The sequence below is a fragment of the Diplotaxodon limnothrissa genome, linkage group LG11, assembly GCF_057381915.1.
Source record: "Diplotaxodon limnothrissa isolate DT_005_m linkage group LG11, D_limnothrissa_male_GT1.1, whole genome shotgun sequence".
NCBI classification, from domain to species: domain Eukaryota; kingdom Metazoa; phylum Chordata; class Actinopteri; order Cichliformes; family Cichlidae; genus Diplotaxodon; species Diplotaxodon limnothrissa.
Window position 1 is genome coordinate 35,995,723 of NC_140606.1, and position 16,536 is coordinate 36,012,258.

Below are 16,536 nucleotides of genomic sequence, written 5' to 3' on the forward strand. Positions count from 1 at the left end.
GATGGTAAATTGGACTCCGTGATTGTGCCCACCCCCAAGATCCTATATGTATGTGTAATGAGAGTGTGAATAATGTGAATGTCTAAGTTGTGGGATAAAATTGAGGCAGAGGCAGCCAGAAGGGGACGGGGGGGGGGGGGGGGGGGTAGCCTCCTCTGCACCCTGGTGACATACCCCCACTCCAAGGCCCTGCATGTGTGGGTGGTTGTGGAGGAGCGGGAAGAGGGAGGCAGCTGGAGATGGGGAGGGAAGGAAGGGAGGGGCAGGTAACCCCTCCCTGGGGCCAGCTCCCCCGCTGACCCCAGTAGGCACTCCCACCCTCCGCGACCCGCCAGGGAAGGGGGGCCCAGGCCCATCAGACCGGGGCCCAGTGCAGTAGCGCCCTCCGGCTCCACAGAGCCCTGGACAGTCCACCCAACCCCACCACAGAGAAAACTGCACCCACCCCACCATCCACACATCTTCCAGACTACATAAGACGGTAAACGCCCAGGCTGAGATCTTCCTCCACCTCTCCTGTATCTCCCCCTCCCGCAGAGAGTTCCTGAAGAGAAGAAAGCTCCTGCAAGATGTGACCATCCCCCCCACCAGATGAAGAGCCCCCCAGGCGGCTCGACGCACCGGCGGCACCCTGCTCCAGGGCCGGGCCCCCATGCACCCACCCGCCCACAACCCCGGCAACACACCAACCAGGACCCAAGCCCCCGAGGCCCGGCCCGGGCCCCAGCCCAGAGACGGAGCGCCCCCAGAACCTCACGCCCATCCCGGACCCACCCAGGGGCAGCCAGGTTGCCAGGTCAGTAACCCACGCCCGTCAGCACAGACCCTCCCCTAGCCCCGCTGCACGCAGCCGCGAGGAAACAGTCACCTGAGAGCCAACAGAGCCCCCAACCGGACGTGACCGCTACCCCGGGTTGAGCCCCCCAAGGAAGATGCCTCCGGGGAACCCCCCGACGCCCTAAGCCTGTCCCTACCCCCTCACCAATCACAACAGTGAAGGCGGGACCAAACTATGACCCCCCACCCCCACTAGGTGATGGAGCTGATAAAAGGGGCCCAGAGCAATTGATCTAATGTGGTGGCAGAGGCTGTGTCAAGACTAATGTAATCTAATAGATAATTTCTATATTGGTTAGAATTAAGATTATTTTTATTTTTCCAGTTCATGAGGACTGTTTTCTTGGCTATGCATAGGGCAGTGAAGATCATATGGGCTATATTCTTTTATGAAGTGACATTATCTAAGCTGCCCAGTAGACACACTAAGGGGGAAGTTGGAATGTTACATTTCAGACACTTTGATAAGTCTTCACATATCTCGCGCCAAAACTTTTGCACTGGTGGACAGAACCAAAGAGCGTGGATGTAATTGTCTGGTGTATTGCCTTGACAGTGTGAGCAGTTGTTGGAAGATGTAAAGCCCATCTTGAACATCCGATGACCTGTATAGTGCACTCTATGAAGTATTTTGTATTGTATTAATTGCAGACTGGGATTTTTAATTAATTTGAAAGTTTTTAAGCAAATCTGAGACCAGAAGTTTTGGTCTAGGTTGACTGATAAATCTGCTTCCCACTTTGCAGTAGGAAGGGATATTGATTCATCTAATTTAGAAAGTGTTCTGTATATTTTAGATAATAATTTGGGGGATTTAAGAGTAAAAAAATGTGCCGCACTTAGTGGTGTTTGTAATTCAACTTGACTGAGGTTAAATTTCTTTTTTACTATGGATTTAATTTGTTGATATTCTAAAAACCTTGTCTTGTTGATCCCATATTGTTCAACTAGTCTGTCAAATGGAATAAATTCTGTTCCCTCTAATATATGTTCTAAGTATTTAATTCCTTTACAACTCCATTCTGGGAAATTAATCATATTATTGTTTTGTAATATGTCAGGGTTATTCCAGATAGGTGTACGTTTGCATGGGATTAATGAAGACTCCGTTATTTTTAGAAACTCCCACCATGCTGTTAGAGAAAAGCTGATGTTGATACTTTTAAAGCATTCATGTCTTTTGATGTTTGAGCTAATAAATGGTAGGTCTGAAATCTCTAGATCCTTGCATAGTGCCTGTTCAACATCTAGCCAGGGCTCAACTAAGAAGGTATGTTTTAACCATTCTGAGATGAACTGAAGCCTGTTGGCTAAGAAGTATTGGTGAAAATTAGGCAGATCTAATCCTCCTCTATCCTTGGTTCTTTGTAGCGTTTTTAAGCTAATACGCGGGGGTTTATCTTTCCAAAGGAATTTGGAAATATATGAATCCAGAGATCTGAACCAATCTTGTGATGGTTTGTTAGGGATCATCAAAAATAAGTAATTTATTTTTGGCAAGATCATCATTTTTATAGTGGCGACCCTTCCCATGAGTGATATGGGTAAAGATTTCCATCTAGTCAGATCGCCTTCTACTTTCTTTAGAAGTGGGATGTGGTTTAGTTTAGTTAAGTCTGAAAGCTTAGGAGAGACATTAATACCTAAATATTTAATATTTCCGGATTGCAGTGGGGCAGAGGAAGAATTATGGAAGGAGCAGTTAATGGGGAGAACTGTAGATTTTGGCCAGTTAATTGAATAATCTGAAACTCTTGAAAACCAGTTTATTAAAGTAATTACCTCAGAGAGGTTGGTTTGTGTGTTTTGCAGAAAAAGCAACACATCATCCGCATAGAGACTGATTTTATGTTCTATGTTCTTACATGTTATGCCCTTAATTGTTGTAGCCTGTCTAAATGCTGCTGCTAGAGGTTCGATAAAAATTGCAAAAAGTGAAGGGGAGAGTGGGCATCCCTGTCTGGTGCCCCTCAGGAGACAGAAGCTGGAGGATGTCTGGTCATTTGTTCTGATACGAGCCGTTGGGGAATTGTATAATATTCTTATCCAGTTTATGAAAGAGTTTCCAAAACCAAATTTGTGTAAAGTTGCGAATAAAAATTTCCAATTAACTCTGTCAAATGCTTTTTCTGCATCTAGAGATAATATTATGGTTTCGATGTTTTTATCGTATGAGTAGTCTATTAAATTAAGTAATCTACGAGTGTTTGTTGAGGAGTGCCGACCTTTTATGAAACCAGTTTGGTCAGGATGAATTAAGAGGGGGGTCATTTTCTCTAATCTCTTTGAGAGAGCTTTGCAGATTATTTTAAGGTCTACATTTAAAAGAGAAATTGGACGATAGCTTGAGGGAAATAAAGGGTCTTTGCCTGGTTTTAGCAGGAGACTAATGTTGGCAGAATTCATATTTGGTGGTAGTCTGCCCTTTTCCTCGATTTCCTGCAACATGCTGTGGAATACTGGTGCCAAAATTGTCCAGAATTCTTTGTAGAATTCTGCAGGGAAGCCGTCTGGACCTGGAGCCTTATTATTAGGCATACTTATCAGGGCTTCCTGGAGTTCACTTGGCGTCAGTGGCGAATCCAGTTCCATTGCTTGACTGTCTAGTAATTTTGGAAGAGTTACGTTGTCAAGAAACAGATCAATTTCATTTTTAGATGGGTTTATTTGTGGTGAGTATAAAGTTTCATAGAAATCCCTAAAAATGTTGTTTATTCTTCCAGGATCATATATTGTGTTCCCCGATAAATCTTTAGCAGCACATATAGTTATTTTTTCTTTATTTATTTTTAGCTGGTTAGCTAGAAATCGACCTGATTTGTTACTGTGTTCAAAATTCTGCAAGCGAAGTCTTTGTATAAGGAATTGTGTTTTTTTATTAATAGTTTCATTTAATTCTAGTTTTGTTTTGCATATTTTGTTCAATGTTTCCTGATCTTGGTGGGACGCGTAGGCTTCTTCTAGTGTTTTGATGTTTTTTTCTAATTCCTGAATATTTTTGTTTTCTTCTTTCTTTTTGTGTGATGAGAAAGAAATTATTTTACCTCTCATCACAGCTTTCCCTGCTTCCCATAGAACAGAAGCAGATATTCCGGGAGTGTCATTAAAGTCTAAATATGAAGTCCATTCCTTTTTAAAGTATTTAATAAAGTCTTCATCTTTAAGTAGTGATATATTAAATCTCCAGTTTTTACTTGGCGTAGTATTATTCTTGTGCATTAGTGTTAAAGATACAGGAGCATGATCGCTGACAGCTATAGGATGAATCTCAGTGTCTGAAATGTCACACAGCAGTGAGCTGCTGACCAAAAAATAATCCAGACGAGAGTAAGAGTGATGAACATGCGAGAAAAAAGTATATTCCTTACTGGTGGGGTGAAGAGAGCGCCATGCATCGCAAAGACCAAAGTCGTTCATATACTGTTTGATTATATTTGTGGACTGCCAATTACGCTGAGTTCCTGTTGTGTTGAGCCTATCCATTTCTTCATTTAGTCCAAGGTTGAGGTCACCGCCAAGAATGAGTGTGCAATCAAGGTGTTCAGAGAGTGCACTAAAAAAACCGTGGAAGAATGGGTCACTTGCCCCTCCCTTCCTTCCCTCCCCATCTCCAGCTGCCTCCCTCTTCCCGCTCCACCACAACCACCCACACATGCAGGGCCTTGGAGTAGGGGTATGTCACCAGGGTGCAGAGGAGGCTACCCCCCCCCCCCCCCCCCCCCCCCCCCCCCCTCTGTCCCCTTCTGGCTGCCTCTGCCTCAATTTTATCCCACAACTTAGACATTCACATTACTCACACTCTCATTACACATACATATAGGATCTTGGGGGTGGGCACGATACACGGAGTCCAAAGTACCATCAGGGTGTACACCCCACCCCTGGCATCGTTGCCCACCTCTCAATTTTAAATACACGTAGACATTGAGGGCTAGCAGGAGGGACCATGCGCTTACCTGCTGCTCTCTGGCAGGTAGCTCCAAGCCCTCCTGGGTTTTAAATGCACCTTAGAACACACATGCATCAACATTACAATGAGCGGGTGGAGGGAGGTTCGGAGTCTTCTCTCACCCCCGTTCTCTGCGACCTGCTGGAGCAGGGGGGCTAGGACTAGGAGGAGGAGTTGGCCGTCCGACTGCGGTCTGGAGTGTGGAGCCTTCCTGCTGCTGCGGAGTCGGGGCGGTCTGCCTCCCCCCACCGCAGGGAAAAGGGAAACACCACCTGGGTCTGGGTGCAGTTCCCCCCTCCAGGGGCGGGGGCACCTAGACCCGGTTTGTAGAGTACGCTTGGGGAGTGTGATCGTGTGTACAACGTCTCTTTATGTCTGTCTCCACGTTGGTTGAGTGTGGAGTAAGTGCATATGAGAGCATGAGGGTGGGAATGGATGTTTGTATCTGTGTGTGCCTGTATGTCTGTGTCTATATGTCAGGTTGGGTGTCAGGCGCCACCTCTCTGGGGACATCTCAGGCCCTCCAAGGTTTGGAGGCCTTTCTCCCCCTACCACCACTTCCCCTGCCAGTGGCGGACTCCCTCAGACATCGGTGCGTTGGTGGTTCTTTGTGTCCGGGGATGGGCGTCCAGGTACACACCGGCTCACTCCTTGGCGGCCGCTTATCGGGGCCTGGAGCCTGGGGCTCGCTCGGGCCACTTCGGAGGTGGGGTGCCCCCGGCCTCTCGGCCTGGGGCTCGGTCACTCAGGCGCAGCTGGCTGCCGGCGGAGCTCACGGGCGCGTCACTGCAACTCCCCCTGGCTTCTGCTCCGCGGCTGCTGAGTGAGCCCTCATCTGGGACTCTCCTCAGCTCTTTCCGGGACAGTGGCGCAGCTGCCCCTCTGTTGGTCTTCCTTGGTCTCTTGTGTTCTGGGGGCCTCTGGATGTCTGGAGTTTTGATCTCCTCCACACCTGCTTCACGCCCTGGAGGACGGGGCTGTGGCCCCCCCACACCCTCTAGCAGATTATTACATGAAGGAACCTTTTAAAAAAACAAAAAACAAGCGCGTCCATGCTCACAGGTGTACACACGGGTGATCACACCCACAAACTACACCCTTTTTGGCTCCTACCTCAAAGCACACTGTGTTCTGTTGATCTTATGTGCTGCACAATAATGTTTAACATTTAGTATTTACTGTCATATTCCCATATATCATTGTGATGTTGTTTATTCTATTACTCTTGTTCTCTTCTGCTTGCTTTCTTTTTTCTTTCTCAGCAGGTGATCCAGGTGATTGATATATGCATTTTTTTTTCTCTGCCCGTTCTGTTGGTTTTTGTCTTTTGCCCTTCTCCCCCGTCCCTCTTCTCAGCTGTTTCTCTTTCCCTCTTTCTTTCTCCCCTTCTTTCCCCCAGTCAAGTCTGTCCCGTATTCAGTAAGTGAAAATAAAATAAACAATAAAAGGTGAATCAAATGGACCATTACGGCAAGGCTGGGATGGTCAGTTTGGTAAAGTAAATCCGTTGGGCATCTTTCTTTGCCTTTAGACAACAATTCTGATGGCAAAAGAGCCAAACAGGACAGGCCAAAAAAAAAAAAAAAAAAAAAAAAAGTAAATATGTCGTGACGATAATGTCTTCTGCACAGTGGTCACTTTTTACTGTGTATACATGTGTGTTACATCATTATATAATGTAACCATTGTATGCCACCGCTCAGAGAAATAGACCCAAAAGCAGAACAGAAAACAGGCAGGATAAAAATAAAGTCAAGTACGCCAGGTAAAAGTCTCTTACAGGGTGAAAAGCAAGCTGGCAGCCAAGAAAAAAGAGGCAATATGAGCAGAAAAAGTTTTAAAAAAAAAATACAAACAGATGAGGAAAAAAATTGCCATGCTGAGGGAAGGTGCATAAATACAATCTAACAAAGGAGGGAAATGTTGCCAGTGTATATGCAGGGACTAATGAGGGTGAACAGAAAGGTGGGAAAGTGTGGAAGGTAGGAGTGTCAGGCCTGAAATGACATGTGAGTCAATTCATGATAACAGGCAAATAGACATAAATGAACAACATAACAGCAAATCAGGACAATTACACATGAAGTAGACAACTGATAAGAGCAGAAGAACTAATATTATGAGTCCTCTCATTCACTACAACTAAGTGTGACTGTTGCGATTACTTACATCACAGTTATTTTGTGAATGCAGAAAAATGCAATCATATCTACACAGCCTACAAACCCATTATACAACATAAATGTCTTAAACATGCATCATTTAAAGGCCATCAGGGGGGAAATCCTCTGGTTTAAAAAAACTGGTTATATAGAGGTCTGTGAAGTAAACAACCTTACCGGCTCCCTTGTCTGTGTCTACCTCAGTTTCTCAATAAGCTCTACTCCTCACTTTGGGACTTCATATGACGGTGGCCATTTCCATCTTTTATATACAGTTTATGGCTGTAATCTCTGTTTTTTTAAAGCCTCTCAACTCTCTCATGCCATACAACCAAAAAAGTTTAGTTCCAAGACTACGTTTTTAATATTTATGTTACATGCAGACGTCTGTGAGAATTCAAATAAGAAATAAGAAAAGTGTGTGGCCTCTAGATTGCCAACTCGATCTATTATCATAAAAAATAATTCATCACCAGACAAACACTATCACCGGCAACATTGCAGTGGACAACTATATACAATCCCTGCTACAAAGCAGGGGTAATTAAAATAGACTGCCTTCAGAAAATGGCATGATTAACATAGCTCATTGATTTGTTTTTGTACTATTACCAAACAAAGGAAGAGTTTTTAAAAAACGGCTGGTCTGCCTCTGGTTTGGATTTCACTGTGAAGCCTATATTCATGAATTTGCGGCAGCTCGTTCAGTGAAAAAGGGACGCTCGTCTGGCACAACATCTCTGTGACGGAGGCTGAAGAAAAATTTTGCTGGTGCAGCTTTAAATAGAGAAGAGCCTCATCTTTCTCATTACCATGACGTCTAATGCAGCATGTGTAGGTGTGAAATATTCTCAGGTCTCTTGTACAGATGATCGCTGCACTATGAATAGACCCTGTGGAGTTCTGTGGTGTAGTTTATTCATGTTCGCTGCCTTCTTGACTCATATCAGACCTCACACTGCACCACTGAGCTTAACAGTCTGGAAATGATGAACTGTAACGGCTTGAATGCTCTTTTGTTTTATTTTTGCCTTTCAAGTGATCTTAATTATACATAGCCCCTAATTTCTAGGAGTCCTGGTGAAGATGGGGTCTTTCTTTGAGGTGTTTAAATAAGTAGTAAATCTGTTGGTGTGTGTGTGTGTGTGTTTTGCATGTGTGTGTGTGTGCGCGTGCAAATGCATTTGTTGTTGAAGGTGTAAAAAATCTGTCTGACACGCGTTGCGGTTTTTCATTTTTAGAAGACGTCTAACATGGCACGATGGCAAACCACACACACTTCCTCTCACAAAAGCGTGTGTCCATGAATTTGTGCGTGTGTGTAGGTGCGTGTGTTTTCAACGTAGCGTTGAGAACGTTAACGTTGAATAATGTGCCCCCCCACCCCGAGCCTAAATAAGCTCCTGTGTTTGATTTAGATCCATCACTCAGACAACATGGATATGGTTCATTTAATTGTATTTTAATAGCTCAAATGGTATTAAAATGTTTTCACAAAGTGAGCAGTGTCACATGAGTAGTGTGTTTGCTCAAGGACTTACAGTGCTGACAAATACCTGTTGGGAATAGAGATGGTTGCAATGTTGACTCATGGCAGCCGGGGAGTTTCTGTAGCACTTGATTTATGTCTCAGTTTTTATTCTTTCCTGTGTCCGCTGCGGTTGAAAACCACCTTTCAGACATACATGGTATGAAAGCCATCATATCTGAGAGGGAGGCAGTTTTTCTAAATGAGACTTGAGTTCTAAGCAAAGCTGACAGCTCTTGATTGCATTTCATAGCTTGATGCTTCACAGCTGTAATCACAGTTGCACTCTGGAATATAATATGCTCGCTTATGTGGCGTTTAAGGGATAAAAGATCAGGATTATGTGCATTTTTAGGGCTGTTTGAGTTGATTGTAAGTTGTAATGGGCATCTTATTTTCTCCACAGGGTTTGCAGGTCAAGGCTGATTATGTTCCTCTGCTTCAGTCTCTGGCCACATATGGATGGAGGCTTACTTGTGTGCTACCAACTCCTGTAATCAAGACTAACAGGTAATCCCATTGTCTGACTATTAAAGGGGGATCAAGTAATCTGTGACATCTAATGACCTCTGTTGGCAGCCAGGAGGAACTGCAGCAACTATAATGATGAATATTGCTTTAAGTCCATTTACAAGTGTGAACTAGAGCTGCAGGATTTCAGTGTGTTCCAAGAGGTTAATACTTACAACTACATGTATGTATATATTGGAATCTAAAATCTGTTTCGAGAGTTCTACACATTAGAAAATAAACACTGAATCCCATTTCCCTAATATAACCTTGTCCAAAACGCTTTATTTCACCCCATATGTGTGCATAAATCTCATGGAACAGGACTCCAACCTGGCCCACTGGACAGCTTTAGAAAATGTGAAGGAGGGGATTGATTTTGAACTTTTAACTGTATTTTAACTGTTTTATAACTTTTCCTACTAATAAAGTTTAATATCCCTGCCATAGGGATACATCTAGCAACAGGTTGTCTCCCTTAAACGACACACTCATTAAAAGAGTGCAGGCTTATGTTGAAGGTGTATATAAAACAAGTAGTTACAGCATTTTTGCTCTTTTTGCTTCATTGAGGTGAAGCTGATCATAACTTTTGCATGAATAACTAGATTAATTTCAGTAGGTAGCAAAGTAGTAACATAATATCTCACGTGTAACAAAAGAAACATCAAATGGAAATCTGGGTCTTGTGTAAAAAGCTTATCGTACAAGTTAAAATTCACATCTAAAGTTATAAACTTGTAGTTATATGCTACATTCCTGTGAAAGCTGGCACATGGTGCGATATATAATATGCGCAAGTTATTGTACAAAGAAATATGACAGTTCTGGCAGAAATTGACCTAAATCTCTGCTAATGTAGGCTGAGCTTTGAGCAGCGCAGCAGCTGCAGCTCTGACTGTTGATGGAAAATCTCTTCACAGAAATGTAACGGTTCCTCATCTAAGCCTGTGCTGACTCATCACTCATCGCTGCTGTATGAGTGTACATCCGCTTTTGGTCAAAGGCCTCGCATGCTCTCAGTCACACTGAAGGCTTCACTTCAAAACAGAGTTTGTTCCACAACACGCAGAGGATGATTTGTGCCGTTTGTGACATCCAATTCCTGAATGTTTTAGTCGTTTATATTTTTAACATTGTTGTAACACAATTTTTAGTTTGTGTGCAACAGACGTTAAAGATGACTCAGTTCACACATAACATTGTGAAGACATGAAGCCAATATAACTCAGCATTTCCTGTAAATTATCTACCTGTTCCAATCATTTGATTACATTTTATTTAACAAGCTACCAATAATTGGCATTGTTTGTGTGTTAACCTCTGATGTGAAAGACAAGAATTCTCAGCCTCCTAATTTAGACATTTTCTTAGCATTACCTGATTATTTATATCTCCCACTGTGGTTTGTAGCGCTAGAGAAAGCATATGACAGGGTGCCCCAAGAGAGGAACTTTGCAACAGTAGCAGAAAAGTATGTGAGGACGGTGCACAACATACATGAGGACAGGGACTCAGAGCCATCAGGAATCTTCTTCTTTGCAGTGGTGATGGACAGGCTGACAGATGAGGTCAGGCAGCAGTCTCTGTGGACTCTGATGTTCACAAGCAACTTTGTGATCAATAGTGAGAGTAGGGAAGAGGTGGAAGAGAGCCTGGAGAGGTGGAGGTATGCTCTGGATAGAAGTCAGTAGAAGTAAGACGGATATGTGTGCGAATGAGAGAGACAGGTGTAACAGTGAAGATGCAAGAAACAGATGTAGTGATGGTAGACGAGTTTAAATGTCTGGGTCAACAATCCGAAGCAATGAAGTGAAGAAGAGAGGGCAGGGTGGAGTGGATAGGTGTGAGCAGGGCAGCAGCAAGTGGGACACGGTTGGGGCACAATCTGGTCTTGAGGCCTGCTATAATATATGGTTTAGAGATAATGGCACTTACAAGAAGACAGGAGGCAGAGCTGAAAATTTTAACATTTTCATTGTGAGAGACCAGAATGGACAGGATTAGCAATGAAAAGATCAGAGAGACAGCTCAGGCTGAGTGATTTGAAGACAAAGTTAGAGAGGTGAGGCTCAGAGGAGGGATAGTGGATATATTAGACTAATCTGCCAGGCCGGTAAGAAAAGAGGAGGACCACAGAGAAGATTCATGGATGTAGTGAAAAAGGACATGCGGAGGGTTGGTGTGACAGAAAATGAGCCTAGGTGTAGGGTGAGATGGAGGCAGATGATCCACTCTGGTGAACCATAAAGGAACCAGCCGAAAAAACCCAACCAAAGGAAATAGAAGGTGCACGAGTCCCCTGATATTACAAAAGTGTGTATGAGTTAGTCCCATGTGGTCACAACTGATATTTCTTATTTTTACATGTCAGTTTGTGTGATGAACAGCTCAGCAGTGTCCCTATGCTTTGTCATTTTTGATATACAAAAAGCTTCAAATGCTTGCAGATCACATGCAACATGTGCCAGAAATATCTTGATATAGTACACGCAGCCCCAAAATGCCATGTAACACTAACCTCAGCACAATGTCTCTGTGGTGCTACAATAAAACACATCCGCTAAAGTAATCTTTTTGAATCATGAGCCATGTCCAGATGCAGGGACAGGACACAACGTGTCACATAGTGTCAGGTAGGGATCTCACTGCATTTAGATGCTTCCCATCCCAGCTGATGAATTTTCATTCAAGTAAGGGCTCCATCTTGGGTAAAAAGTTTTAGTCCAGATTCTCTCTTTCTGTCATGCCCCTCAGCACCGAAAAGAAGTGGAAGAAATACGAAAAAGACTCCAGATCACGCCATCTTGATTTGTCAAACTTAGACTGCTGGCATCTAATTTATGCACCCATTTAAATTTAGAAAGTAATTTAATGCAGAGCAAGAGCTGCAGATAACTTACAGAAGAATCGCTTAAGAATAATCTCTCTGCACCCAGTATGAGGTTCAGTATGGGCTTGAGGAATGACGTCAGCTGACAGTAATTCTTTTAATGTGTATACAGACACGAAGCATCGTTTTAAGATCGGCTTTGAATAATGTGAAGCTGTCCTTTCGTAATATAGGGTACTTTGATGTATGCAGTAATTCTATGAGTGCAGTTACCGATTGTTTGCTCTGCCCCCACCTCAGCTGGTCATGTTTGCTGTTGCTACACTGCATCGCTGATTAATTACCTCTATTTTTTCATCCTGTGTTTTTTTCCTACGGCCCCCTCTCTCCTCTCTTTCAAAATGCCACAACACAACAGCACAACATGGCTAATTAATCAGAGTCGGCCTAGATACAGTACAAGACAGCGCTCATTTCTCTCCCTGCCTGAAAAACATTTTGCGCTCCAAAATAATGGTTGATGATCTATTTCAGATTAGCAGTAGTCATTACACTTGTTTTTGTGCTGTCGACTCCTCCATTTTTAAACGCAAAATTTGCAAATGCATGCTTTGCATAGTGTGAGGGTTTCCAGGCTGCACTTCATCTGGAGGGTTCAGATAAGTGTCACTGATCTCAGCAGCGTCTGAAATTAATGCTAACTGGTGCTCAGCGGCTTCTCCACACAACATTAATTCATGTAGTTGTCTCAGAGCATGCGTTCATGTTCTCCACATTCAATTAATGTAGATGGTAATTACATTTTAAAGCCATTAACTACAGTGACTGCAAATTTCTCTACATTAACTGGGGGGACAACAACAAGGGAGACAAAGAAGGTTCTGACGAACTTGTTCGTTATTGCAGGTATCCAAACGTATTAAAAGCTTAATATCGGGAATAGTGTGTGTGTTTTACACAGTGTGTTAATTTTGTGGAGCAAAAGTTTGCTCCACTGGTGTTTGATTGCATGTGTCAGGTTTTTTTTGTTCTTTTTTTATTTCAAGAGGCAATTTCCAGCTGAGTTCTGTAGCGGGCTTTTCCCCCTTACAGATGAAGCCACCAGCAGGTACATTTACACATAAAAAAAAGGCACAGGCTATTGCTGTTCTGTATAGCTTCAGGTTATAATGGTGCAGCTGACACTGACAGCCAAAAGTAGGTTCAGTAAAGGCCTGTGATTTTCTAAGCCATCCACTCCTTTCTAACTTAATGGGCTGGGGCTTTTTGCTGGAAACTCCAGCTAGTTTTCAGCTTTGATTCACCAGTAAGCCATTCAGCATTCTTGACAGCTTAGAAAATAGCTTATGTATAAATGGTGGAAGGAAAGAGGTAATGGAAAAAAAAGAGGTTGTGGTAGGCTTTGGATGGTTTAGATAGTAAGCCTTCTGCTAAAGGAGCCTCAAGTCTATTTGATGTTGGGAAGGGGGAGATTTGTAGCAGGCTCCTAAGGTTCTGCAGTGATCATAAACCTGCCATCTTTCTTCAAGTGCAAAGTTGAGCAGGCGGCTTAAGTTTAGAAAGCATCCGACTTTTATGCGCATGTGTTATTGAACCTGTGGCAGATATTATCACGGGACATATCTCCTTTTAAGCCATATCCAATCATAGCAAGAGAAAATGGATTGAATAACACAGAAACAAACAATAAAACTGTCACAAAACAGGCTGTCACATGAGATAAGAGTTAGAACTGAGCGGGCAGCTATTTACTGAGAGCACAATGGGCTGAGAAAAGGGATGCACATGACAAAATATGAGCAGACTGGAGAGTGAATGTGTGAGACAGGAAGCCCACTCAGAAACAAATCTGCATTTCCTGCCACAATTAATCTGTCAGTACTGTGCGAGTACTTCTGCAGATTATCCTTCTCAGAACACAGGAGTGAGACATGTGCATGGGAAGAAGGATTATGTCGGGGGAATACAGAAATAGAGAAGAAGTGCGTGTTTAGAGCAGCAGAACATGTTCATAAGTTGCAAAAAGGCAGGCTGTCTGCTTCCATGTGAGCTGCTTTTCTGCATCTTTCAAAGGCAAAGTGGAGAAATGATACTTACAGATGACAGCAGGGAAGAGGTTGGGCTACAAATGTGTGCCTATATCCTTAAATGTCAGATAAGAGTGTGAAGCATGAGCAGTGGCCGGCAGTTAATTTGACTATCTTGATGAATGGTCAGAAAGAGTGCGTGTTATCTCAGCATTTTACTCCAATCAGTTGTGCATATTTATCTTGGATTAAGAAAGCACTTTTTCAAGCACTCAGAAAGAAGAAAAATATTGAAATAAGAAAAATCTGTCTGTGCGTTGCAGAATTTCTAATTGTTTAAACGTTGATAAGTAAAATGTTTTTTAAAAAATCATGTCTTGTTGAAGATCCAACAATTTCAGCTGATGGTCTGTTCTCTTTCCCTTTCTCTTTTTGACCCCGTGTCCTTTAGTGATGGAAGTCTGTCCACCAAACAGATTGTTTTCCTGCAGAGGCCCGTTTTAGGCCGAAAGAGGAGGGAATCAAAGGTACGTGACCTCACATTCCTCTTTGTATCTCTTGGATATCGTGGGATCTCCCACTAGTCGTTCTGTCACCTGCTCTTCATACATCCAAGGTCAACATCACCTTTTGCTACCTCCAATTCCACAATTTTTGTTTTAGCTGGCCAACACACAGCACTGGATAAATGTGAACCAGCACCTCTTTGTTTTAGATATAAGGCGCTCTCTAGCAACAGACAAGTGTGTTGTTTTGGGGAATGAGGCTTATAATTCTTTCTTGGCTAGCCTAAATAACAGTGATAACCTTTAAAGCTAACCTTTGTCTGCAGTGGAATGAATCTATGCTGATGCTTTCTGTGACCCGAATTTAAACTGGCATCACAGCAGCAAGTTTAACAGAAGAGTCAGGGATTTGCTTTCTTTTTTGCTTTTTCTGTGCAGTTTATCACTATCCCTGCAGTGTGTGTGAACCCTTCAGAAGTTGTTCAAGTAATTGAGGACATATTGCATTCAATTTTTGCCTGTTTGTTTGGTCAGTCCGAAGGCCTCAAGGCCACCAGTAATTCCCCTCACAATAGCCTCAATTTCCTTCTCTGCATCAATGAGACTCGTCTGAATTAGCTAGTTATCCCAGCGCTATATTAGATCTACAGTGATCCATTCTTAATTAAGTCTGCCTACACTGCTTTGTGGCCAAAAGCATATTTGCAGAGTTACAATGCATTCCACTAACATACTAATGTAAATGTTTCAGAAATTAATCTTCAAGCCCCGAAGCAAGTCCAACAAGAACTGCATCAAAGATAGTGCAAAAAATAAGAAGAAAAAGAAAACAAAAGTTGAGAAGGAAACAGAAGATTCCAAGCCTCTTGATGACAGAGAGAAGGTCGAAAAGGAAGAAGATAAGAGTAGGGATGAAAAGGCGAACACAGCAGAGGGAGAGACAGCAAGAGAAAGTGAGACAATGACAGAGAGAGAGGCAAGGTGTGAGGAGGATAGAAAAAATGATGATGGTATTGAAATCAGTATGGAGACTGTCACAAAGAAAGATGGAGGAGCATCGACAACAGACAAAGAAGCAGAAAATGGCACTGAAGAAGAAGCACTGGATGGAGAAGGATCAAAAGTGAACGGAGAGCCTTCTGAAAACAGAGAGTTCAAGGAAGTGATGAAAACCATTGCAACTGTCGAGAGCAAGACCAAAGAAAAGGAGGACGAGGGCAGAGCGGCAGTTGAAGTTGTGATAGAAAATGGGGTAGAGACAGATGAGGAGAAAGATGAAGGTGGAGATAATGCAGTCAGATGCAAAACGGAAGAATCAGTACACACGGAAATCATTGCCAAGGAGATTGTGGTTGATCCACAGGCCACATGTCAAAGCCCAGAGGAGACTCAAGAGTAGCCCCAGTTGTTAAAGTTAAGATTCATTCCCCACCCTACCAGTCCCCATTCCTAAGAACTGGTTCCCAGTGTTGTCCCTAATCCAAATTAATGGGGCTTTGGTCCCCATCGCTGCAGCATTCTCCAAACCTCCCATTGCTCATTGATGATACCCCCCACATCCTAACTCAGTGTAGCTTGGAAAGAACTTCATTTAAAACCACACATACTGAATGTATATACTATCTAAAACAGGAAATGCTGATGCGTGGTAGTCAGGGTGGCGTCGCTGGATGAGGAAGACCAGAGCACTGAGGAGGATGCCAAAATCAGAGCATGTGCAGAATGAAGCTAACATTTAAAGGCCTGGTCACCCAGCATTTAAAATGTTTTCTAATGTGGATTCATTTTGATTACTGGATTTATGTTTGCGAGGAGTGTTGCTGTTGACCAAATTGCTAAGAGTAAGATCAAACACTGTCTTGGACTCACTGCTAAAGGCGTTCCCCAAAGAAGCTTATTGGTAGCTATCCGTCTAAATTTACATGAATTTAGCCTCATCTATCAGACTGTAACCTGCTCCTGATAAATTGAATGGTTTGTTGACAGTTTTAGTGAAGCAGTTTATAATGTAAATGCACCTTTTGAAAAAACTAAATGAACTTCTTTCTTATTGACAGCCAACCTAAGTTATATTTAGAATAGCTGCTAGCTTAAGAGCTTTTTTTACGCTCCCAGTAATGGTTTAAAATGCTGACAGCAAAACAACAGGGAGCAGACAGCCCAGACGATCTTATATTAAAGATG

The 16,536-nt window shown here is 43.0% G+C and overlaps 1 protein-coding gene across 1 annotated transcript in view; it reads left to right on the forward strand.

Moving 5' to 3' along the window:
* rftn1b (raftlin, lipid raft linker 1b) overlaps positions 1–16,536 on the forward strand; it is a 134,566-nt gene extending 118,030 nt beyond the window's left edge. The window contains exons 8-10 of the mRNA XM_085365909.1: positions 8,883–8,986; positions 14,298–14,373; positions 15,104–16,536. Of these exons, the coding sequence (XP_085222035.1) occupies positions 8,883–8,986; positions 14,298–14,373; positions 15,104–15,751 (828 nt within the window). The 3' untranslated portion in view covers positions 15,752–16,536. The remainder of the gene's footprint in view (positions 1–8,882; positions 8,987–14,297; positions 14,374–15,103) is intronic.